The 26,115-nt window shown below is 39.1% G+C and overlaps 1 protein-coding gene across 1 annotated transcript in view; it reads left to right on the plus strand.

Annotated features, from left to right (window-relative positions):
• Positions 1 to 2,140: 2,140 nt before the first annotated feature.
• Positions 2,141 to 26,115, plus strand: part of KCNK13 (potassium two pore domain channel subfamily K member 13) — a 404,887-nt gene continuing 380,912 nt past the window's right edge. The window contains exon 1 of the mRNA XM_044665000.1: positions 2,141 to 2,480. Within this exon, the coding sequence (XP_044520935.1) occupies positions 2,141 to 2,480 (340 nt within the window). The remainder of the gene's footprint in view (positions 2,481 to 26,115) is intronic.

The following is a 26,115-nucleotide window of genomic DNA, read 5'->3' on the forward strand; positions in this document are numbered from 1 at the left end:
GGGGGAGAACCAGGAAAGGCAGGTCTGTAGGGGACTGGGCGCCCTCTCCCGGCCTTGCGGAGACATATCCAGATGGGTTATTCCTACCACACTCACCGCTACCTTCCCCATCTGTGTGGGAATAGCTGGCCAGGTCCCCGGCATCTGCAAACCTACCAGGCACCACAGCTGTGCGCGCCTAGCCTGACTCACAGTAGTCCTGGACTGAGCTAGGGGCTCTCTCTCCCCCTCTCTCTTTCCCCTCCATACCCGTGCAGCCTGGAGACAAGGGGTCTGGAGAGGAGAGGTGGAGGACAGGCAAAGGCACTGGAGGTGAGCAGGGAGAAGAGGACCAGCTGGACGGGGCGGGGTCTCGGCAGCCTCCTCCCACGGAGGGACTAGGGGGACATACTGACCACGGGTCTCCACCTGTTGCATTTCCATGCGCGCGGGCAGAGGCGGAGTTGCAGAAGGGAGAAGGTGGGACCTGCCTCTCGGTAACTGAACCAAGGGGGCTCTTGGCAAGGATCTGGAAGTGGGGGAGTCGGAGCAGGCTAGAGGGGCCAGTCCTCGACGGGGCGGCCTCAGAAGAGAGCAAGATCCGCGGCTCAGCTAGCTGCTGCTTCCAGCCGCTTGGAGTGCATCCAGGGACCAGGGAAAGAAGCCCGGAGCACTGGGGTAGGTGAGGACGAAACTGGGACTCCGCGGTAACCCCGGAGAGGATGGAAGGGGGGTAGGCCCTGTGGAAGACCCTTCCTCAGTCTTCTTGTCTAGGCGAAGGAAAAAGATAAAGCATGACTGAAGAAAAACTTAAATCTAGCTCAGATCACGATAAAATAAAGGAGGGTCCGGGGTTCTCCCTGGTTCTCCCTCAGGATGGGAATGGCGCTTTGACTCGCCCCGCCGGGATGCTTTCCTAACCTTTTTAGAGAGCTCCCCGGCAGTGGGAGGAGGTAAGAGGAGGACTGAGGACTAGGGGGTCGCGACTTTTTTTACTGGCTCCCTGGAATGGACGAGAAAGCAGGATATAAGGTTGTCTCCCATAGGCTTTTTCATAAGAAACCTTTCTCGCCCTTCTTCTTTATTTTCTTTCCTCTCCTCCTTTCCTCTCCTCCCCCCCCCCACCCCCCAAATCCTGCTTATTTGGCTTCTGGGTATTAGGTAAAAATATTTTCTAGTTCTAGACCTCCTCTAGATTCCCAGTCTCTGCTTTTCGTTGTCGGTGGTGGATCACCAGGCACTAAACTAGGATTTATTTATTTTTCTCCCCTGCTGTCTACCTTCGGGGACCTCAGCCCCTCGAGTTTCCGGGCCATGGAAGAGAGATCGGATAGCTCCAAACCATTATTTCTACTGGTGCAGAGAGTTCCAAAAATCTGAGATCTGAGCGGAGGAAAAGTCAGTTGGGATTCTGTGGTGCTGAAAGAATGGTTGAATCCATTGGGATCCTATGCAAGGGACATCAGAATCTGGAGTCATAAATGCTTGGATCTGGAAGGGAGTTTAGAGCCCAGATCAACCAGTTATTATACAGAAGATACTGCTGGGTAAGAATTTCAAGTCTGGGAGGAAAGAGTGAGCCTAAACTTTAGCCTGCAGAGGATTAGACTTTTGGAGATTCAAGAAGATTGAGGTTTCTCTTTGGCCACTTGGAAACAAGTATCTCCTCCCCAGCCCTTGTCACTAAGAACCAAAAATATTGCGAACAGTGAAACTGGGGAGGAGAGAGAAGGAGGATCTGAAACTGGGCAGCAAGGAACAAACCAGCTTGGGGAGGAGGCAATAAATAGCCAAGAACTGCATGCAGCATGTTGGTCTTTGGAAGACATCTGGTGGGGTAAGAAGAAGGTCAGGACTGCTTCTGTCTTTCTTCCTAAGATACAAAGGTACCCTCAATTTGTAGGGCTAAGCCACCCATCTGAGGGAAAAAAACCCACATTTCTTGGAAAGTGACTACTATGGGTAGTGCCAGGAATCCCAGTTGTGACCAAGATTATTGTAAGGGGTCCCATCATCTCACACTATAAAAACAAATTCTTTCCAATCATTTGGCTGCCCATCCTTTCTGTGTCAGTTATCTCCCTCCCCAGCCCCTTCCTGACACCACAGTGGGTTGGAGAGGACCAGGTTGGACATCATTTCCTTAGGGACATTACCAGCCATGGGATGTCAAGGGTGCTGCTGCTGTTGGAGTGCTGGGCACCTGAACCAAGACAATGCCAGGTTCTTGCTCCTGGCTGCCTTGATTGTCCTGTACATGGTGTGTGGGGCAGCTGTCTTCTCTGCAATTGAGAGAGCTCAGGAGTGCAAGGCAAAGGAGCAGTGGGAGGAGAAGTTACTAAATTTTAGCCTGAACCATAATCTGAGCCTGGATGAGATTCGAGGTTTTCTCCGGGAATATGAGGAGGCCACAGCTGCTGGAATCCGAATTGGTGACAGCCGGCCTCGGTGGGACTTTACTGGTGCTTTCTATTTTGTAGGCACTGTGGTGTCCACCATAGGTAAGTAAATTCATGCGAGTCGATATGGAATGATATGTCTGTGTTTTCTTTTCCTCAGACCAGTTGGCCTGCAGGCAAGACAGGCCAAACTGATGGGGAAACTCTTATTTACCTTGTTTTGTTCACTTATTTATTAACCAGTAGAAAAATATTCAGCACCTGCTCTGTGTCCAGGACTATGCTGTTACCAGAGGTTCAGAGAAGAAGGATGACTATTTTCAAGGGAGTATGCAAGATGATTGATGATTGATGATCTTTTGTTCATCCCAACACTTCTAGAAGGTAGACTGATATGGTAGCACTTTGGTTCAATAGGAGCCAGAACACCTGGATTTGAGTTATGTGTAACCACTTACCTGCTGTGTGACCTTAGTCAAGTCATCTCACCTCTTTGAGCGTCAATTTCTTTTTCTTTAAAAGGGGAATGGATAATACTTGTACTCACTATCCTACCATGCTAAGTTGTAAGGATTGAGTGAGGTAGTGTACATGAAATGTTTTGAAATCTTTAAAGATTATATAAATGCGTGTCATAATTAATACTGGTACTGATAAAAGAATCATTCAGGCTTTTCTCCTGTTCCTAGGATTTGCCTTTTTGTCCCTGGCTTTGTTGTGTGTCACTTGAGGGATGTGATCCTATTTCAAGCCTTTTTAAAATTATAAAATGTAATGGAAATAATTTATGCTGCTGAAATGTGAGGATGGAATCAATATTTATATTATACAGTGGGTGTTATAGCAAGTTTTTTCTCTACAAAGTAGTTAGATGGGGCATTGTGGTTGAAAGGTATGTTGACCAGTTGGAGCTCATGTAGAAGAAGGTGACTTGGATGATGAGGGGAATTGAAGCCATGCCATAGGAAGACTGGTTGGGAAGGAACTAAGAATTTTGCTTGGAAAAGAGAAAAATTGTTTGGGAGGAAAGCAAGACACACAGCCAAGATCTTTGAATGACTGAAGGGTTGTCATGTGGAAGAGCCATTAAACAATGAACAGAAACAAAGAGGGCAAATTTTAGTTTCAGACTTAAAAAAAAACCAAACAATTGGAGCTGTCCACCAAACTGATGTTAGGGGCCTTTGGAGATAATGGAAGCTCATTTTTACATTGCATTTAAAAGCTTTACAAATACTATCTTGTTTGATCCTTACAGTAATCTTGGAGGGCTGGTGTTATTATTGTCATCCCCATTTTCTAGACAAGGAAACTGAGGCATATATAGCTTAAGTGACTTGCCCAGGGTCATATGACTAGTAAGAATATGAGGTCAAATCTGAACTCGGGCCTTCCTGACTTCATCTCCATTGGTCTGTCACTGAAAGTCTTCTAGTATAGACCAGAGGGCCACTTGTTGGGAATAGATATTAATAGGGGAGTTTCTTGCTTAGGTTGAGGTTGGACTCAATAACTCCTACGGTTCCTTCCAATTCTGAAATTCTCCATTTTAGTGGATGTGACTGCATCTTAAATAAGTTGGAACTCTACAATAAGTATTTTAGGACATTGATTTTTTGGGGAGGAAGAGGAAAAGGAAGTTGTACAAACTTTATTGATGTACAAATCCAAAAAGTAGGAATAACTGGTTGATAATATACAATAAACAATGAAACATTAACTTTTTGAGGTAAAAGATATCATATTCATGTCAGCAGTGCATGGGCTGAAAGCTGAAGAACAAGAATACATGGCTTAATCTGGAAGAGGGAACAGGGAGGAAATAGGTGGGAAGGAGTTTCTGATCCATTCAAGATACTATTTGAGGAATTGTCTGCCCTATCTGTTGTCCTTCTTGGAAGACTTCCAGGACAAAATGTAGCATAAATTTCTAGGAATCTTGGCATTGTTATAAATTGAAATCCAATTTAATGAATATTAATATAATGGAGACCAAATTATGTCCTGATCCTAACTCTCCAATATTTTCACAACATGATTTCATCATCTGGACATGAAAATGTTTTATTAATATCTCTTTTCTTCCTTACCTTTAATCTCAGGCTTGGCACCACCCTCCTCTGTGCCATGAGTGAGGGTTTGGGCTAGGATGCAGCTCTAGCTTTTGTGGAATGAGGTCCAAACTTCCAACTAAGAAGCTCTTTGGCAGAACTAAGGCTGTCCAACAACCTCATCTTTAGTTTAGTCAGTTGGGAAGGGAATGTTTTATATCCATTCAGTGTCCTTCTCACCTCCCATCTATATTTCCTCTCTTAAGAGGTTTTCTAGATGACAGCTTTAAGAGTTTCAAGCCAAATCTTACTTGCAAGCCACAGAGTGCTGTCATCATCAATCATCATTATCATTATTCAATGAAACCCTCCTTGTGTTTTCTACCCTATATAATCAATAGATTTTCCTTGAAACATGTGTATCTTTCACAGGTATGTTTTTTTTAAAGACTCGTCAAGTTTGTTTCATATAGCCAGTTTCTGGAACTATGACAAGGCAGTAAGATACAATGAAAACAGCTTTGGTTGTGGAGCCAGGAGCCCTGGGTTTGAGTCCTGGCTTTAACAATTACTATGGGGGCCAGCTAGGTGGCTCAGTGGATTGAGAGCCAGGCTCAGAGATGGGAAGTCTTGGGTTCAGATATAACCTCAGACATGTTCTAGCTGTATACTTAACCCCCATTGCCTAGCCCTTACCACTCTTTTATCTTAGAACCAATACCCAGTATTGATTTCAATATGAAGGGTAAAGTTTTTTTTTAAAAAATACTATGTTATCCTGGACAAGTCATTTAGACTCTTTGTGCCTCAATTTCTTCATCAATAAAATAAACAATAATAATCCCCGCATTTCTGAGTGGCCATGAGGAAAGCTCTTTGTAGACTCTGATGTGGTATATAGAACTGTGTGCCCCTGAGAGCCCATTTGCTTCTGTGTCCTTGTCCCATTATGGTGGAAGGGAAAAGCACCTGTGAAGAGGCATAGCGGAGTATGGCTACCACTAGGCCACTCAAGATACATTATTAGGACAATGACAGGAGCAAATGAATGATGAACTTTACAATGCCACTGCAAAAGAAATCCATTTCAAATCCTATCTCAGACTCTAGCTATATGACCTTGGGCTACGTACTTAAACTCACCATGGCTCAGTTTTCCCATATGTAAAATGAGGGGGTTTGACCTTGTCACCATTAAAATAAAGTAAACTGAGGCATAAAGTTCTGAGCACTATTGATTTATTGCTAAAGTACAAATCTATCTATAAATAGGATCTCAACTTTTTCAGGAAGCTAAGATCCTGAATGGGGGATAGTTCTTAAAAAATAGATCTGGGGGAATACAGAGCAAAGAACAGATTGGAGAAGGTGACATCATGGGGGTATGCAGGGATTCAAATATGAGCAAAATAGGATCCTGATAACCAAAATGAGGTTGAGGGCTGCACGATTTGGTGGGAAGTCTGATAATGAGAGGCTAGCAATGACCCCTCTTTCCTGCTTTAGACTAAGAAGTATTCGTTGTTTTAGTTTACCTGCCAGAGAATGGTCCATAATACTTCTTGGGATAGCAGATCAGACATCCTTGAAGGATAGCTCAGTGGTAGGTATGTAGATAAATACTGCACCACACTCTTTAGGGTCCACTAAGGTGGACAGAATTCTTTAAGGCAATAATGAAATGGTGATTTCTAAGAGGACAGGATTTCTGAACTAAACTCATTACAGGTCAGCTGAATTCTGAACTAAGTTGAGAAAACCATGCCTTAAACAGTTATAGGACAAAACCAATTATCTGTAAATAAGATCAATTAAAAAATGATACAGAATCAATCTTTCTCATATCAACCTGATGGCTTGTAAGGTCTCTTCCAGCTCTGAATCTTTGTTTCTATAATGCTAAGCTGATGAAATCTTCATCTTATGAAGGATCCCATTCAGGAGGTATCCTCGTAAATGTTTAGCTGTTTTTCCTCTGGGGAAAAAAGGTATACATGATACACTTTTAACATTATTATTTTTTTTTAAACCTTTACTTTTTATTTTATCAACAACTCTAAGCTAGAAGGACAAGCAGGACAACTAGGAAGCACAGTGGATAGAGAGTCAGGCTTGGATTTGTGAGGTCCTGGGTTCAAATTTGGCCTCTGACACTTCTTAACTGTGTGACCCTGAGAAAGTCACTTAACCCTCACTCCCTAGCCCTTGCTGCTCTTCTGTCTAAGACAGAAGGCAACAGATACTAAGACAGAAGGTAATGGTTAAAAAGAAAGATAGAAGAGCAAGGGGTTAAGTAACTTGCCCAAAGTCACACAGCTAGGGAAGTCTGAGGCCAAATTTGAACCCAGGTTCTCCTAACTCCAGGCCTGGCACTTTATCCACTATGCTTCCTAGTTGTCCTTACATGAATCATTTTTAAGTTTAATCTGTGTTATTATCATTTTCTCTTTTACTTTCTTAAGTTTAGGTCAATGATTCCCAAAGTGGGTGCCACTGCCCCCTGGTGGGTGCTGCAGCGATCCAGGAGGGTGGTGATGGCCACACTTTTTTTTGTATTACATTCTATTCTGTGTTCAATAAATAGTTTCATAATTTCCAGGGGGTGCTAAGTAATATTTTTTCTGGAAAGGGGGCGGTAGGCCAAAAAAGTTTGGCAACCACTGGTCTAGGTGATCAACAAAACAATAAATCTATCCCTGATTTGTATCATTTTCAGATTTGCAAAATATAAATGTTTACACTGAAAATTTAATAATCAGCTTCTAAAAGCCAGTATCAACTGTCTCCAGAAGACACCCCTGATCCTATGCTTCTTTTAGATAACACAAATTATCAGACAATGTTTCCTTATGTCAAACTGAAATCTGTCTTTCTGGCTCCTACTTTTGCCTTCTGGGACCAAATAAAACAAATCTAATTCCTTACCTATACCTTGACCCTTTTGAAATTTTGAAGACGGTAATTGTGTGCCCTGTAAATCTTTTCTTAGAGAGTGTGGTCTAGTAGAGAGTGCACTGGTCTTAGTGTCAAAAAACTTGTTGCACCTAGTAGGATCTTGGACAAATCACTTACATTCTTTGAGGTTTTTCTTGATCACAAAATTGTTGATGAATGAATGATTAGATGGGCAAAGGCAATTTTGATAATGGTGCTCTACATACAGTAGGAACTCAACAAGTGATCATGAATGTAATGATATTAAAGTCCTGGTTAAGGAGATGTCTCTATAATAGCAAAGACAGAAGTAGGGTCTAGGCTGGTTTTTTAATTAAAAAAAAAATTCTATTTAGCATTATGGTGGTGTTTTATGATTATTTTCTCATTTGAACCTTACCACTAGGTGTTGAAGCAGATAGAATGCTAGGTCTGGAGTCAGGAAGACTCATCTTCCAGAGTTCAAATTCCACTTTAGACACTTCCTAGCTAGGTGACCTTGGGCAAATCACTTAACCCTGTTTACCTCTGGAACTGGAAAAGCAAATGGTAACCCATTCTAGTATCTTTGCCTAGAAAACTTCAAATGGATTCAAGAAGAGTCAGACATGACTGAAATAATTAAACATCAACAGCCCTGTGGTAAAATGAGTATTTTTATCCCAGTTTTACAGGTGAGGAAACTGAGTTTTATGAAGGTTAAAGGTCACAACAAAAATCAGAGCCAAGATCAAACTCAGGTTTTTACATTTTTTAAGTTAAAAAATCTTTTTTCAACATATTTTATTTTTTATTTTTTAATTGATTTCCATGGTTACATGATTCTTCTTGCCTTCCTCCTATCTTTCTTCCTCCCTTCCAGAGTAGACAAGCAATTTCACTGGGTTATACATACATTGTCACTCAAATTCTATTTCCATATTATTTATTTTTGTAATAGAATCAACTTTTAAAACCAAAACTCTAAATCATATACCCATATAAACAAGTGTTAAATCATATATTTTCTTCAGTGTTTCTACTCCCACAGTTCTTTCTCTGGTGTGGATAGCTTTTTCTCTCATAAGTTCCTTAGGATTGTCCTGGATCATTGCGTTGCTTTTTAGTAGCAGAGTCAATCACATTTGATCGTCCCACAATGCTTCAGTTACCGTTTATACAGGTTTTTACATTCTAGCCAGAATTCTTTCCACTACACCATAGCATCTTGTTTTGGAGAGGTAGAGAAGCCAGTTAGAAGACTCTGAGACAGTCTAGAAGAGACATAATAAGGACTTGTGTTTCAGTGGTGGCAGTGGAAAAGAAAATGGCAGAAATAAAAAGATGATGAGTGGAAAAGATACTGTGAAGGAAGAATCACTAAAATGACTTGGATGAAGGACCAGATGGCAATGAGAAGGCATGGCCAAGAGAGACATTATGGAGGATTCTGAAATTGTAAGGTGATTGGAAAATGATGACTTCATATGTTTTGGCTTGTGGATTCACAAGACTATTTATTCACCCTAAGAAAGTTACTCAAGCCCACAGAGGCTTAGAGTAATTTCATCATGGATTCTTTAACAGTGGTTATGTAAGACATCCTCCATAGCCACTTTATAAAGATGCTTTTGTCCTTGTTTGTAGGGCCATTGAAGTGGTGAAAGGAAACTTTCCTTCTGCACCTGTGTAAACCTAAACAACTTTACTACCTACCACATAACAAGGAGAATCAAGTCAAGGAGTTCTTAAAACTAAAGACAGTGTATATTAGTGGGAAAACAACACCAGACTTGGAATCAGAAGATCCGGATTTGGTTCAAATTCCATCTGCTGACTAGCTTTGTGATGAAGAAGTTCCTTTGCCTCAGTGGGCCTCAGTTTCCTTTTCTGTAAATCGAGAGAGTTAAAGTAGATAACATCTAAAATCCCTTTCAGCTTTAATGCTATGTAGTTTTATGTTTCATTAAAATTTCTAAGCCCCTTATTATTAAATCTAGCCATCTGGTAAGATTTTAGTCATAAAACAGTGGCTTACATCTATGTAGCTTTGGCCCGATCTCAATCAACAGACTACTGAACCTCTGGAACAGCAGTACTGAATATCTAGGTGGTATAGTGGATAGAGTACTAGCCCTGGAATCAGGGGGAACTGAGTTCAAATTACTAAGCTAAGTGACCTTGGGCAAGCCATTTAATCCTGTTTGACTTAGTTTCCTCATCTGTCAAATGACCTAGAAAAGAAAATGGCAAACATTCCAGTATCTTTGCCTGAAAAAACCCAAATGGGGTCTTGAAGAGTCAGACATGACTAAAAAACTAAACAATGACAATTTCTTCCCCATAGGTCAGATGAATAATCATAAGCATTTGTGGAATTGGAAGGATTTGCATTGATTTGAATAAAACTTTCCTATTTTCTGGAGAAGGGGATAACTTCACTCAGATATTCTTGAACTCAAGGCAAAGCTGCAGTCTTTACGTTGCTGAATCTAGTATAAATAATAAAATAAATATTCTTGAGCAAGTACGAATCTATTTACATGGCATATTGTCTACACAGCTGTGTTGCTGTTGGCCTTTTATATATCCTTCCACCTGCACTAGGACGGTGTTTGTATATCTCAGGCAAAGTTAGAAGATTGCAAACCATGTGTGCATATGTCCATTGGCAGCTTTGGGCTTCTCCTTCAAAGCATGTGCCTTGAGGAAGCATTTGGTGGTGCAATGGATAGAATGTTGGACTTGGAGTCAGGAAAATATGAGTCCTAGGGGGTCAGCAGGGTGGCTCAGTGGATTGAGAGCCAAGACTAGAGATGGGAGGTCCTAGGTTCAAATCTGTCCTCAGCTACTTCCTAACTGAGTGACCCTGGGCAAGTCACTTAATCCCCATTGCCTAGCCCTTACCACTCTTCTGCCTTGGAACCAATACAGAGTATTGATTCTAAGATGGAAGGTAAGGGTGTTTTTTTAAGAAATGAGTTCTAATCTTCCCCCAAACAATGTTTTGTGATCCTGCCCAACTTCCTCATCTATAAAATGAGACCATTGGATTTAACAGTCTATACTCACATGCTATGAGAATTTCCTAGCATCTAAAAATCTTTGTGCGTCCATATATGTGCACATGTGTGTGGGTATATGTATAGTCTAGATCTGACATTTCATGGATGTAGATCATTGTAGATGCTACATCTGCTAAAGAAACTGCAACCTAAAGTAGGGGCAGCTGGGCTAGCTCAGTGGATTGAGAGCCAGGCCTAGAGACGAAAGGTCCTAGGTTCAAATCCGGACTCAGACACTTCCCAGCTGGGTGACTCTGAGCGACTGTGTGACCCATTGCCTACTGGTTGTGGCCCTATGCTCCTAGAATGGAGTCCCAGGATAAAAAAAAAAAAAAAAAAAAAAAAAAAAAGATCATTGTAGATCAGCCCAGTTTAGATGAACCACTCATCTCTGATGAAAGATTTGGAGATTTTCCCGTGGTTACACAGTTATTTGTCAGAGGCAGAACTTGAAGCCATCCTTCTATGTACTGAGTCTTTTGTTATGTATTTATTTAAAAAAAGATCAAAAAGCATTCCACATTGTGCCTCAACTGCCTGCTGTTCCCTAAGCAACTAGCTAACATGCTTACCCTAGCCTCAGCTCTGTCTCCTACTTAGTCTTTGTTTCCCTCTGGGCTTCTGATGTTACACATATTTCATACATTCTCCAAGCTGAAAGGGATTTCAGAGGCTGCATTGTCCAACACATGCTTTAATAATCAGGGTTTTTCCTTCAAAATTTGCTTGATAATTTAAGCAAAAATTTGAATATATCTGATTTTTTTCTGATTTTCTTTTAAAGGTTAGTAAAGCTAAAGAAAAGGACTAGGGATCTCTGATGAAATATTTTCTTGCCACAACTAAAACATGACAGACAGCATTGCTAGCTAGTTAATGCAAAAGGCCTGGCAGCTCTGATCAGAACCTGAAAAACAAAAACCTGTGGAAGAAGTAAAACTTTTACAAAACAATTGAAAGAAAAATGCATAGCTCTGACCCCTCCCCCCCACCTTCTTCCCTTACCTTCCACCCTTAGAATTAACACTGTGTATTGGTTCCAAGGTAAGGGCTAGGCAATGGAGGTTAAGTGACTTGCCCAGGGTCACACAGCTAGAAAGTGTCTGAGATCAGATTTGAACCTGGGACCTCCTGTCTCTAGCCCTGGCTCTCAATCCACTGAGTTATCCAGCTGCTCCCTGGCTCTCTGTTTCTTAATGCTTCTAACTTCCCTTTTCGTTTTTCGGCAATATTAGTAAATTCAATATATATCTTGGTTTTTTTTCATGTTTTTTAAAAATTTGAGTTCCAAATTCTCTTCCTCTCTCCTTATTTCCCTCCCCATCCCACTTGAGATGGTAAGCAATCTGATAGAGATTTTACATGTGCAATCATGTAAAGTATTAGTATGTGTCTTTAGGAGCCAATAGCTTACAAAAAGTTCTCCTACTAGCTTGGATGTATTAACAAGGAAAAAGTGTGAGATGGCGGCCGAACTTTGCACCAGTTGCTCATTTTCCATTCTCTTCTTCTCATCATCACCTGCAAGGACATTAAGTCTGACACTTGGCTTCAGGAAGGCAGGACAACCAAAAAATTAAAATCGGATCAGGATGATTTGGAATGAAAGAGAAAAGGGTAAACTGAAACCATAGTAACCAATATACAGTGAGCTCTCTGCTCTCCAATGTGGTCAAGCAAGGGCGTTAGTCCCTACATTTCTTTGAAAACTGGCATATGGTAAGGTACACTTGATGCTAAAACTCTACTGAGAATAATTTCAGATTCCACTGATGATTCAGAAGGCTCTTGAGGACTTTGCAGTGCCTCTGGGTCATTATTATAGGCACCAACCGATCTTTACTTTAAAAAAGAATTAATGTTATTGATACTTTTGTTGCTGTGTTCATTTCCAAATATATCCCTCCTATACCTTGCAAGCCCACCCTTGTAACAGCAATTTTAAAAGAAAGAGGAAAAGGAGTAATTCAATAAACCACCCAGCATGTCAACTGAGTGCAATATTCCAAACCAGAATCCCCTAACTCTGTAGCAAAGAGAGGAAGATTTGTTTTATCAGCTAAGTTTAATCTTAAAGAGCGTCCAGTTTTGTTTTGCTGTTCTTCTATGCAATGCCATCATTGTAGTCATTTAATATATTGTTTATATTCAATAACAGTTTATATATGTCTTCCCATGTTTCCCTGAGGTCTATATATTTATAATTTCTTACTGGATAGTAATATTCAATTATATTCGCATACCACAATTTGTTTAACTGCTCCTGTTTGATGGACATCTATTTTGTTTCTAATTCTTTGCTACCACAAAAACTGCTACTGTGAATGTTTTGGCATATATGGGACCTTTCTGTCTTTTCTAGTCATGTATCTGAAGGAGATATAAGGATGGACATTTTAGGACATCATGATGAGGATGTTTGTTCGTTTCTTTGTTTTGGCCGCTATTCCACACTTTCTGGACTTATGTTACCTTTGTTAATTTTATGTGGGAGATAAAACTTTGGAATTGTTTTGTGTTGCACTTCCCTATTTGCATTCCCTTTGAAAATCATTTATTCATATCCTTAAATCACTTACTAACTGAGAAATAGGATGTAACTTTATATGTGTGTGTTAATTCCACATGTATCTTGCTTGAATAACAGACCTGTATCAGGGACAGTTGATATAAAGATTTTCCCCAATTGACCATTTTCCTTTTCATTTTGGCTGTATTAATTTGATGTATACAAAAGCCTTTCAATTTCTTTAATTCAAATGATCTCTAACATCTTTTGGGATCTCCTCTATCTGTTGTTTAGTTAAGAATTCTCCTCCTAGCCATAGCTATAAGAGGTACTTGATTTGATTTGATTTTCTTCTAATTTTTAAAAATTGTATGATCTTTTAGAGTCAATTTATGTATCCATTTGAACTTATTGTAATGCATTATGTAACATGATAGTGTAAACCTAATTCCCACTAAATCATTTTTCAATTTTCCCAACAGTTCTTGACAAATAGGGAGTTTTTATGTAATTCATGCTGTCTGGTTTATCAATCACTGGATTATTGAGTTGAATTGAATATCTAGTGTTTTCTTTGTGTTAACTTTTCTATTTTTAACCAATATAATTAGTTTTAATGTTTTATAATGCTTTATAATGCAATTTGAGGTCTGGAAGTGTTATTTACCCCTTAATTATCTCTTTCCTCTAATTATCTCCATTGAGATTCTAGTCTTTTTATTCTTCCAAACTTAATTTGTTATTTTTTTCTAATTCTAGAAAGTACTCCTTGGCAGTCTGATATAGTATAGAATCAGTGGATTCCTTTAAAATATAAGTCTGTCTAGGACTTATCCACACATGGCAGGGCACGGTTTCAAAGCTTAGGTATTCCATTGCTTTACAGAGGCCTCAAAAGTCATAGAGTATAGTGACTGCACAAATCATGAATCCCATCTACACTGAGGTTTCATTTAAACTCCACCCAAAGAATTCTAGTGATGGAATATTCAAGAGAGCCTGTTTTAATTTTGGATAATTCTTAATTGTGAGATAAGTCTTTTTAATTATGAAGAATAATCTTCCTTTCTCTGACTTCTATTCTCCACTCCTTGTTCTAAATTCTGAGGCCAAGCAGAGTAAATTAAACCCTTCTTCCATGTTATATTCTTGTGGTTATTTGCAGGTATTCATTTTGCCTTCTCTGTTTTTTTTTAGGTTATGTTTCTTTAGTTTCTTCAATTTATCCTTGCATAACAGAATTTTCCAAACCATTGCCAACTTTATTTCATAATATTCTACTTCAGAAATTTTAGTCAGTCACCAAACTGGATTGTTTATTGTTTTTTGTTCTAGCTTTATCTGTTTCCAAATCCTGCCTTTTCTATCCTCACAATATCAAATATGTTACCTACCTGTACAGCCAGCACACTCACTGTCTCTTACCTGGACCATCAAAATAGCTTTCTTATTGGTTTCCTTATCTCTAGTCTCTCTTCAACCCAACCTGTCCTCCACCCAATCATCTGCCAGAATGATTTCCCTAAGTGTGAATCTGACCATGTCACAATCCAATTCAGTAGACTCCAACAGCTCTGTATTATTTCGAGGATCAATATAATTCCTCCAGTATTTAAAGCTCTTTCACCACTTGATTTCTTGTTGATTTGATTAGCGCTTCAGTTCCTTCCATGCACACACTAATTCCACTACATTTACCTACTTACTGTGTTGCACACATGTGATCCTCCCGTCTCTGTGTCATTGTGTTGATTATCCCATATGGTGGAATATTTTCCTCTTCATATCTGCGATCTTCAAAACTCAGTTCAAATCCATTCTCCTCAAGGAAGGTTTTTCTGTTGCCCTAGCTGCTATATTTTCTTCTCTCAGAGTAGCTTCCAGCTACTTCATATGGCACCTGTACATCTCTAAGTTTTGTTTATTGTATGTGCCTAAATTGTGTATTGGGGCAGATGGAGTGCTAGTCCTAAAGTCAGGAAAACTTACCTTCCCAAGTTCAAATCTAGCCTCAGACACTTACAGTGGCATCTGGGCAAGTCACTTAACATGTTTGCCTCAGTTTCCTCATCTGTCAAATGACCTGGAGAAGGAAATGTCTCCAGTCTCTTTGCCAAGAAAACTCCAAATGGGACCACAAAAAATTGGACACAACCGAAAACAACTGAAAAGCCATAACAACAAACCATGCTTAAGGATCCATTTAGGCCACATATTGCCTTAGAAATCACATATTAGTATTATACAGAGTTTATTGTATTTTTATTCATTTTGTTAAATCTTTCTCAATTAGACTTGATTTGATGCACTTGAGAGTGTTTGCAGGCTGCTTGCTTGTTTGACACCTCTGGCCTCGATTCCTAAGAGTTTGCTTCCCAGGATCACAGTGATTCTATGTGTCATAGATAAGACTTAAGTCTTGGGCTACCTAGATTTGAGGCCAGCTCAGCCAGCTCTCCACCAGCTATGTCATGCTGCATCTCTAGTCTACTTAGGATACATAATCATTTAGACTTAGGTAGAAAAATCGTGAATATTTTGATTAACTAGTGTGTATGTGTTTTCTTAAGGGCTTTCCCATGAGTAATTGACTAAGATCCAGTGACTGAAATTAGTGAAAAGTAAGGAGTTAAGAAGGAAAAAAGATGCTTTGATTAAAAGATTTTCGCATACTGTACAGTATGATACAATGGGCGTAAGAAAAAAATTATAATATCTCAGAGATATGGGTAGATTACTTCATGTTAGAATATCCTGGAATAACCAAGAAGAAAAGTAGCTATTAATGAATGGTACAATGTTTGATCATTGTGCCTGAGTGTGTCTATACTCTCCCAAGATCATCCTGGATCAGACTTTATTTTAGCTATGAACTGTCCTTTTTGATCTACAGGGGACTTAGGGATATGAAGTTTGAGACGGAAAAACATAAAGGGGACAAAGTGACTGTGAGATCAGATAAAAGGAAAGGAGATATGCAACCATACTAGCTGTTACAGGGGAGGAAAATGACTTCAACAATTTATAAAACACTTTTTTTTTTATTTTTTAGTCAATTTAGAGAATCTCTTTGTGTAAACCTTAACCTGATAAAATGCTTTCTGGGACTTTTCCAAGTGCTTCCTCTACTCTTCCCTCCTCTCCTAACTGACCTTCCTTTGTTTTCTTTTGCCTAAGGAAATTAAAACATTAGATTTAACTACATAAATCTAGCTAGGTGTTTTTTTTCTCCCACCAGTAATGTAGTATTTTATATTCAACAAAGAGTAGGAAGAATTTTAATTAAGATATTACATTTTATAAGTAGATATATTAAAGCCACAGCTCAAAATATATAAATGACAAGGTTTGCAATCAGTTATTCTGAAGGATCAGAGAAAACCAAGCTGCTATCATGAAGATGGTGGTGTCTCAAAGAACTATAGGGAAAAAAACTTTACTTTTAAGTCACCATTTAAAAAATAGAACAAAATGTATTACACAACAGCAATATAATACATATGATTTATGATAAATATGTAATAAATTCTACTTGACTTGCTTATCTAAGAGAAATAAATTTTCACATTAGCTGCATCTCATTCTTTTTTCTCTCCTTCTTGCCCCTCTCCCTCCTCAATGAGACAGCCAGTATGATAAAGATTGTACATATATTACTATATAATACATATTTCCATGCTTTTCATGTTCTAGAACAAGACACATACTGCTTACAATAGAGAAAAATTCATGGAGGAAATAAGATGAAGAAAGGAAGGTGTGTTTCGATCTGCATTTGCACTCTGTTTTTTCCTTCTATGGCAGTGGATATCCTTTTTTTGGTCATAAATCTCTTGTAGTTATCTTGGATCCTTGCCTTGTTCATAATAATTAATTCCTTCACAGTTGATTATCATACTTTAGTGTAGTTACTGTGTACAACATTCTCCTGGTTCTGCTCACTTCACTTTGCAGCACTTCATATAAGGCATTCCAGTTTTTTAGGGGATCATCTTGTTATGGCACAATAGTATTCCATTACAATCATATACCACAACTTGTTCAGCCATTCCCCAGTTGATGGACATCCCTTCAATTTCTAGTTCTTTGTCACCACTAAAAGAGCTACTATAAATATTTTAAAACATATAGTTGGATTTCACTTTTCCTGTTGGTCTGTTTGAAAGTGCATTATGGTCAATGCAGCACCTGACTGAAATGGTGAATGTTTAATTATTGAACATCTTTTAAGAGAGAATGACACATAGAAACAGAAAGAGAGATGCAGTCAGAGAGAGGGAGAGACAGAGAGATGGAGACAAAGACAGAAAAGCATCTTCTTTTTAAAAATATTTTGTTAAAACACTGTTTTTACAATAGTCACTTGCAAATTACTCCCCTATCTCACAGTTAATCACAAAGAACAGAGGCCCATCTTCCAACTGACACAATATTCTACACTATTATGTCATGCCAGATATTTAGAACTGGAAGAGACTTTAGAGGCCATCTAGTCGAACTATCTCATTTTATGGATGAGGAAATTGAGGCCAAAGGCCACATATATAGTCACAGAGGTATGATTTGAAGTCTGGTCTTCTAACTCCAAAGCTAGTACTTTCCTCAGAATCATATTATTTCTGAGAGACTACCAAGAGAAGGCAAGTATATTTCTTCCTCAGTCCTCTGGAACTGACTAATCATTGAACTTAATTTGAGTTCTGATGTCCTTTAGTGATTTTCATTTAAGTTATTGTAGACATTTAATATATTCTACTGGTTCTGCTTTCTTCTTTCTTCATTAATTCATATAAGTCTTTTAGAGTTCTCTAACCTTTCTACCCATCAACTTGCATAGAATCTCACATATTATCTCAGTTCTTCCATACAGCCTTATCTTTCCTCCCCACAAATCTAGACTAAAGAGATTGCCCTGGCAATGTGTAGAAAGGTGCATGCCAAGATCCATTATAAAGGTAAAGGGTGGAACTAGAGGCAGTTAGGTAGCACAGAGAATAGAGTGCCAGATTTCAGGATTCTTTCTGTTTGGTTATTTCAGTCATGTTCAACTCTTTGTGACCTAATTTGGAATTTTCTTGGCAAAGTTTCTGGAGTGGGTTGTCATGTCCTTCTCCAACTCATTTTACAAATGAGGAAACTGAGGCAAATAAGGTAAAGTGACTTGCCTAAGGTCACACAGCTAGTAATATGGCTATTGCCAGATTGGAATTCACAAAGACGAATCTTCCTTACTCCCAGCCCAAAACTTTATCCACTGCACCACCTAACTGTCCCCCAGATCAGGAAGAGTTCAAATGCAGTCTAAGACATTTTCTAGCTTTGCGACCCTGGTCTAGTCACTTAACTTTTGACTACTTTGGTTTTCTCAACTATAAAATGGGGATAATGAAAGTGCCTCTCTCCTAGGGTTGTCATGAATATCAAATAAGATCATATTTGTGAAACATCTGGCACAGTGCCTGACACAAAGAAGACACCTAAATAAATGCCTATTTCCTTCCTAAGGAATTCCAAAGATCATCCCAATTCTTTCTTTTTACCAGAATATTGTCACATCACCTGTTGCTTCAATGCCTACATTCAGTTCTGAGTGCCATGTTTTAAGAACACTGATAAGCTGGAGTGTGTCCAGAGGAGTGCAGCTGTGATAATGAGGAGATTCACTAGCAAGTGATATGAGGATCTGCTGATGGCACTGGGAATGCTTAGCCTGAGAGAGAGCACGTTTTCAGGAGAATTGAATGACTGTCTTCATTTATTTAAAGGGTTGTCATATTCAAGGAGTCCTAGAAGCCAGAACTATAGGAAAAAGTGGTAAGAATTGTAGGGAGACAGATTTTGGCTCAAGATGAGTAAAAACTTCCTAACTACTGGAATTGTTCAAAAGTAGGATGGGCTGCCCCGAGAAGTAGGGAGCTCCCCCTCATTGGAGATGTTCAAGAAGAGGTTGGATGACTATTGATGAGGGATGTTGTAGAGAGGATCTCTATTCAAGTATGGATTGGACTAATTCATCTATACCTTGATGACACTAAGGGTCCCTTCGTGCTATGAAATGCTGTTCTTTAATGGTCTGGGAATTTTTTTTTGTTATACAATTCTTTTTCTTGAAGTGAGATGTGCTTAGAAGTGTACTAGAACTGTCTCATCTCATATCACTTTGTAAGAGCTGATTGTTTAGTTTTCATTGTGAATGTTTACAACTTGGAAATCCACAAATGCTCAAAGTTAGGGCTTGCTTCATTGTCTTATTGATTGTCTAGATTTAAGAAAATGGTGGAGCAGGGGCAGCTAGGTGGCTCAATGGATTGAGAGCCAGGCCTAGAGGAGGAAGGTCCTGGGTTCCAATTGTTAAACATTTAACCAACAGATATTATGCAATTGAATTTGGTTGGCTTAAATCAATTTTCCAGCACATCCTCCATTCCTTTTTCTTCCTGTATTTTGAATTTCCATTTTGGTTCACCATGTTGAAGGAGTGTCCTAAAAGCCTCTTCCAAAGTCCTTCTGTTTGTGTGGATAGAATCTCCTTTTGATGTAGTGATAGCTAAAATTTATGTAATAAGTAAAAGTTTGCAAAACATTTTTCAAATTCTATCACATTTAGTCTTCATGGCAACACTGTGAGTCATAATAATGGGCATCATAATAATATTACAATTTTAAGTAGAGTGGGATAATTTGGTTGATTACTCAATTGATCCCATATTTACAAATATATATATATATATATATATATATAGAGAGAGAGAGAGAGAGAGAGAAGTATATCTAAGTTAAATATAAAGTAATTTACAGTGGAAGAAGGTAGATACCAGTAGCTGCTGGGATGAAAAAAAAGGACTCACATAAATGGCATTATTTTATTTGAGCTTTGAAGATTCCCAAAGTAGACAAGCAAATCAGCTTATTATGTCCATTAATGATGAAGAAAGTCTGGGGGAGATTAAATGACTTGCCTAGGTAATGTCTGATGCTAGATTCTAATGCAGATCTTCCATACTCTTAAGTTCAAATGTACCACCTAGCTGGTCTTATAATTCCTACATCTTTTTTTGGTCATCATTTGTTACAAACTAGTTTAAGAGGTTCCTTAAATTAAACCATATGCTACATAGTTCCTTCTACTAATGATCATTTAAAACAGAACTAGTTATTATATAACCTAATTATTGGAGATTCAACAAGCCTACATTTGAACTTGATACTGTCTGACCTCTGAATAGATACTTGCTATATTGATATCATCTAAGTATATTATCTAATTTCAGCTGACATAAATGGTTTTTTATGTCACTGATAAGAAACAAGAGAACAGAGTCTTCTGCTTAACTTTCTTCTGCTTAGCCAGATATAGTCATGCTTAGGCAGAACCAAAGAAGGAAATTAATTGTTCCAGGTTGCATGAAGAGTCAGAATGCTAATACGAAATGCCATTTATTTTCATTTCATGTCATTATATTCATTTATTTTCTGATATTTTCTACTAAACTCAAGATCTGCCTTTTAAGCAATACCACTTGAAAATTAAAACAATTTAGGTAGAATTCTTTGTTTCTGTATCTTCAGAGCCTAGCATTGTGGTACAGGAATGGTATGAATAGATGACTTATTCTTGGAGTAAATTTAGGCTTCTGAATCTTTTAAATGGAACTACTGAATGCTTTCCACATGGGGAAGTTTCTTTTTTTGGGAGAAGGTTATTGAGGTCTACTTTAACCCTTCTTGAAAATCTTCATGAAGTGCAAATCCATTTTTTTTTTTACTTTTAGAAGCATGGAATACTTTGATACTTTGAGGGATTTTGTGGTTGCTTATTGTTACGGGTTCTCTTTCAAAAAGGGCAGATCATACCTTCTCATACTTTATTGCTCTTTTCTGCATCTTCCCATAAATCCACCAGAGGGCCATTCAACCCACTCAAGGCCTTCCTCTAGAATCCCTTAGTGTTATTTGGAGACCAGTGGGGCATGGTGGACCATCCATCAGTTATCCTCCTCTCTTGTTTGTTAGCTCTAATCCTTTCCCATTCCTACAACTCTCTGCTGATATCCTTTCTATCATATTATATACTAAACAAAATTCATTTGGGGGATGCCTATATAGGATCCTGCAATGTCTCCAAGTCATTTTTTAAAATTACTTATTTGTTTGCTACATTAAAATACCTGGTTATCTCCCTTTCTCCTTCTTGTCCCCCATTAGAGAAGGCATTACTATTGTGAAGATGAATTTTGAATTGCACAGAGCCATAGATATGAGAAGATATAGGAAGTTGGGGTAATTTTATAACTATATTCCCAGGACATCCCTCTTGTGACTGATTAATTTTTGTTTTAAAAATAAATTCTGAGAGGGGGCAGTTAGATGGCTCGGTGATTGAGATTCAGATAGTATGTGGGTGAGCAATATGACTCTGGGTAAGGGGAAAAGGGGAAAGAATGGGGATGGGATATTTGCTGGTGATTAATGTCTTGGAGATGTTGGAATGCCTGCTTGAGGAAGAGACAGAGACAGGAGGTCCTGAGTTCAAATGAGGTCTCTGACACTTCCTAGCTACGTGACCCTGGGCAAGTCCCTGAACTCCCATTACCTAGCCCTCTCTGTTCTTCTGTCTTAGAACCAAAACACAATATTGATTCTAAGATGGAAGATTAAGAGTTTTAAATAAAGAAATAAATGCTTAATATCAGTCTGTTTTCTTATTTTGCATCTTTCTTCTACAACTCAAGTGCAAGGGGGGAAATTCCAGGTAACTAGGGAAACTGTTTGGTTTTCGGTAACATTTAAGGGGTGATATTAAATGATTATTTTTAGCTTATCATCCAGACTGTATAGCTGCAGGCTTCCCATCTGAGAAAACTCAGTAGGAAAAGTACTAATGGTTTTTAGATTAGTTTTGTGAGTTCTGGATAAAAGGCATTCATTATAGATCAGCACAAAAGAGCTGTAGCCAGATTCAAACAGCATGAGGGTGAGGATTGTATCTCTGAGTAGCAAGAAAAGGGGAAAGAATAGGGATGGGATATTCACTGGTGATTAATGACTTGGAGATGTTGGAATGCCTGCTTGAAGATGAGAGTCCCAGGAATAGCCGTGGTCCTCCAAATATTTTCTTTGACAAAGCAGACTCTTGAATTCCTCCCCCCACTCACTAGTGGAGCAGAGCAGGGATGTAAGACAGAGAACAGGGACAGGGGCTAGATCTGTAATTTCATTGGCTTAGAAAGTCCCACGTGAGAAAAATTTCTCTATCAATACAAACTGTTACCTTCTATCCAGCTTAAGAGTTTTAGAATGTTGCCTGGGGTATAACGTAGTGGATGGAGCACTGGACCTGGAATCAGGAAGATCCAAGTTCAAATTTGATCTCAAACCCATACTGGCTGTGTGACTGTGGGGAAGTAGTCACCAGTGGTCACAAGTCAAGTCACTCCTTGACACTCCAAGTCACAAGCAGCTAGTAGTCTCCAGTTTCTTTGTCCTCCTCAGTTTCTTCTTTCATAAAATGGCAGCTTCCACCTCCTAAAGTTGTTGTTGTGAGGATCAAATGAGGTAATGTTAGTAAAGCACTTAGCACAGTGCCTGGCATATACTAGATCATATATAAATGCTAACTATTATTGTTTTTGTTATTACTATTGAGATGATAAGTGACCTACCCACAGTCACATAGACATTATGCTTCAGAGGCAGGACTTGAAATGAGTCTTATTGATCTTGAAGTCTTCTCTCTTTTCACTTTGGCATGCTGCCCCTAATAAAACAGGGATCATTCACAAATTGTTTTTTAGATTTGAAATTCATTCTATAACCTCCACCTCTACCCCATCAAGAAGTTTCCTCTCTCCAGTTATATTTTACTTGGCCAAAAATTAATCGTTCAGGGGCAGCTACGTGGTTCAGTGGATTGGGATCTGGGCTTAGAGATGGGAGGTCCAGACTAAGATGAAAGGTAATGGTTAAAAAAAAGTTAATTCTTTCTCTAGGAGGTCATAACAGTTTACACTGGAAACGGGAGAGGGGCAAGAAACCCAGCGTAGGATGTTTATGCACTCACTTCTGCCCTAACACTTTTGTTTCCAATACTTTAAATTGTTCCAATGAGATTACTATATTAAGGAACATTTTGAGCAGAAGGCCATTTCTGATTTGCTTGTGAGAGATTTTTGGAGAAAGAGAGAAACCATTTCACAATAATTTACAAGTTATAACTCTTCTGAAACATGTTGTCATTAGTGAACTTACGGTCTGGTCTTGGTAAGTTGCCTGATTGATTGTGTACCTTCTGGGGGAAATAGGAGTTGTGGGTAGAGGAGGGCCAGTCTGCATTGGTCTGCAGGTCCCAACTCCCCTTCCCCCACTAATTTCCTCTTAGGCCCCTCACTCCCAGGGGGAGAACTCTGACTATACACACCCAGCTTGCCCCAGAAAGTTGCCTCTGCTAGGTTCCATGGGAACTGACGAAGCAGCATGCTGGGTCTTTAGACACTGTTCACTCTTTGTATAGCATTTATGTATTTTCTGATGATTTAACCATTTTTCTTAGGTTCTTGATATTTTTTAATGTGTTAGTGATGAATTTTTTTTTAACCCTTGTACTTCGGTGTATTGTCTCATAGGTGGAAGAGTGGTAAGGGTGGGCAATGGGGGTCAAGTGACTTGCCCAGGGTCACACAGCTGGGAAGTGGCCGAGGCCGGGTTTGAACCTAGGACCTCATGTCTCTAGGCCTGACTCTCACTCCACTGAGCTGCCCAGCTGCCCCTGTTAGTGATGAAATTTTGAGCATCATACCCCATAAGCCCTGTGATTTCATTGTGAGATTTTGCATAAGCCTGGTGCTTTTGGGGAACCTTTTTGTAGTAGTCAGATTTTAGCAGAACGGACTGTAGCTGCTGCCACAGAGAATTAGCATTGGAGACTTTAGAAAAACCTAAAAAGTCTATAAAGACATCTAAAGTGAACTTTTTCAGTTTTATTTTTAGGTATAGTAATCAGGAGTGGGTGGCAAGGTAGCTTAGTGGATAGAGTGCTGGGTGTGGAGTCAGGAAGATTCATCTTTCTGAGTTCAGATTTGGCCTCAGTCACTTACTAGTTGTGTGACCTTACACAAGTAAGTCATTTAACCCTGTTTGCCTCAGTTTCTTCATCTGTAAAATGAGCTGAGAAGGAACTGGCAGCTCCAGTATCTTTGCCATAAAAACCCAAACAGGGTAATGAAGAATCAGATACAACTGAACAATGGAAATAAAAATCAGAGGATCACAGCTTTAAGAATTTAGAAAGGACCCGAGAGGCCATCTATTTAGTCCAAATCTTTCACTGATAAGGAAACCAAGTTCGTGAAGTGTAGACAATAGAGGTCTGACTGGAGATATAAAGATCTGGTTCCAAGTCTTGCCTCTGACTAATACTAGCTATATGACTATGGATAAAGTAAGTTATTTAACCTTTCAACGTCTCATTAACTTTCTAAGTTACAGATGAGTTGTTGAGCTGCATCAGTGAAGGGAATTTCCATGCTGGAAGTTGTCAAAAAATAATAAAATAACCTCAAAGAAGTTTTAACAATAAAAATTCACATTTAGTTGGTTTTCAAAGCATAAATTTAATCAATTAAATAACTGATAGGTGCTATTGTGTGTCAGGCTAGGGGTACAAAGTAAAACAGCCCCCACCGTTAAGGAACTTACTCCTGGGAAAGACAGGTACATATATAAGGACATACATGATATGCACAAAATGAATATAAAATTTCATTTGGGACAAAGTATGTGAGCAGCTGTGGGGAGCAAGAAAGGCTTTATATAAAGAAGGTGATGCTTGAACTGAGTCTTATAGGAAAACAGAGAAAAGGAGAAGGAAAAAGGGAGAGCCTTAAGGCAAAAACAAGTTCTTTGTATCAAAACTATGAGGAGGATGCCAATATAATTATCCCCACTTTAGAGACAAATGAACTGAGGATCAGAGAAATTAAGAAATTTGTCCAAGGTCCTACAGCTAATAAGTTATAGAAATAGATTTGAACCCAGGTCTTTTGACTCCCAAGATAGGGATTCCATTTACTATAACATTTGTGTTCATTTCACTACACAAAAATTTATTATAGATATAAGGAAATGGAGACCCAGCAGAGGGAAGAAAGCCATACAAAGTCATCCAGATAGTAACAGAATCAATATGGCAACCAAGGCCACCTGACCATCAAGTCAGTGCTCTTACAATCCTGTGTCTCTCTGCCTTGGCCAATATGTACCCAGGTCACCGAAGGATTGATTTGACATAGAGAGAAGGCTTCTACAAGCATCAAAGTATTGAAGGATACTCTTGTAACTTCGTGATACAAATTCCCAGAGTCTGCCAGGTCAGATACTATGGCCATCATTTCGTAGTCTGATTTTAAATCACTGACCATTAACCATTGGGGAGTTATCTTGGTTTTTGGGCAGTGCTCTGAACTAATGCTATGTTAATTCTTCATAATGTGATTAAACTAATAGGTCACTTTTCTGGTTGGAGTGGATGACCTATGGTCTACTAGGCTTTTCCTGGAGGGAAAATCACCTTCCTAATTGAAAGCAAAAGCCTAATGAGCCCCCAGGCTATTAGGCAGGTCCCACTCTTGTACTATTTGAGCAGAGAAAATAAAAAAAGGTTAATTGAGTCAAAGTAATTCTTGGTCATTTACACAGCTTTGATTTGTCCAGAAGTTGGGGTGGGGAGGAGATTCCTCTGTGTGAAACAGGGAAATGGTTTTGAAAACTATGCCAAAGAGCTACCAGCCCTGTACATTTGCCTCAGCCAAATGGCTGCACAACCTTTCCAATTTAGTGGACTGAGTCACAAAACTTGAGAGCAGAAGGAACTTTAGGACATTTAGGCCAACTCCCTTTTTTCTGTAGAAGAGGAAACTCAGGCCAAAAGGGGGTAAAGTGATTTGTCCATGGAGACATGACTAGTAAATAATGGAGCTGGGACTCAGTGCCAGCTCTACTGTCTGCCAGTGGAGCACTATGGCACATTGAATTAGGAGCAATGGGTGGAGGTTCCAAAGGGGGTACATTTAGGCTATTTTTGATGTCAGGAAAAACTTCCTAACCATTAGAGCTGCCCAAAAGCACAATGGGCTGAATCATGGGGTAGTTTGTTCCCTCTTCTTGAACGGCCTCAAGCATAGGCTGGATGATCATGTGTCAGG

Source organism: Gracilinanus agilis, chromosome 2 (assembly GCF_016433145.1).
Source record: "Gracilinanus agilis isolate LMUSP501 chromosome 2, AgileGrace, whole genome shotgun sequence".
Classification (NCBI taxonomy): domain Eukaryota; kingdom Metazoa; phylum Chordata; class Mammalia; order Didelphimorphia; family Didelphidae; genus Gracilinanus; species Gracilinanus agilis.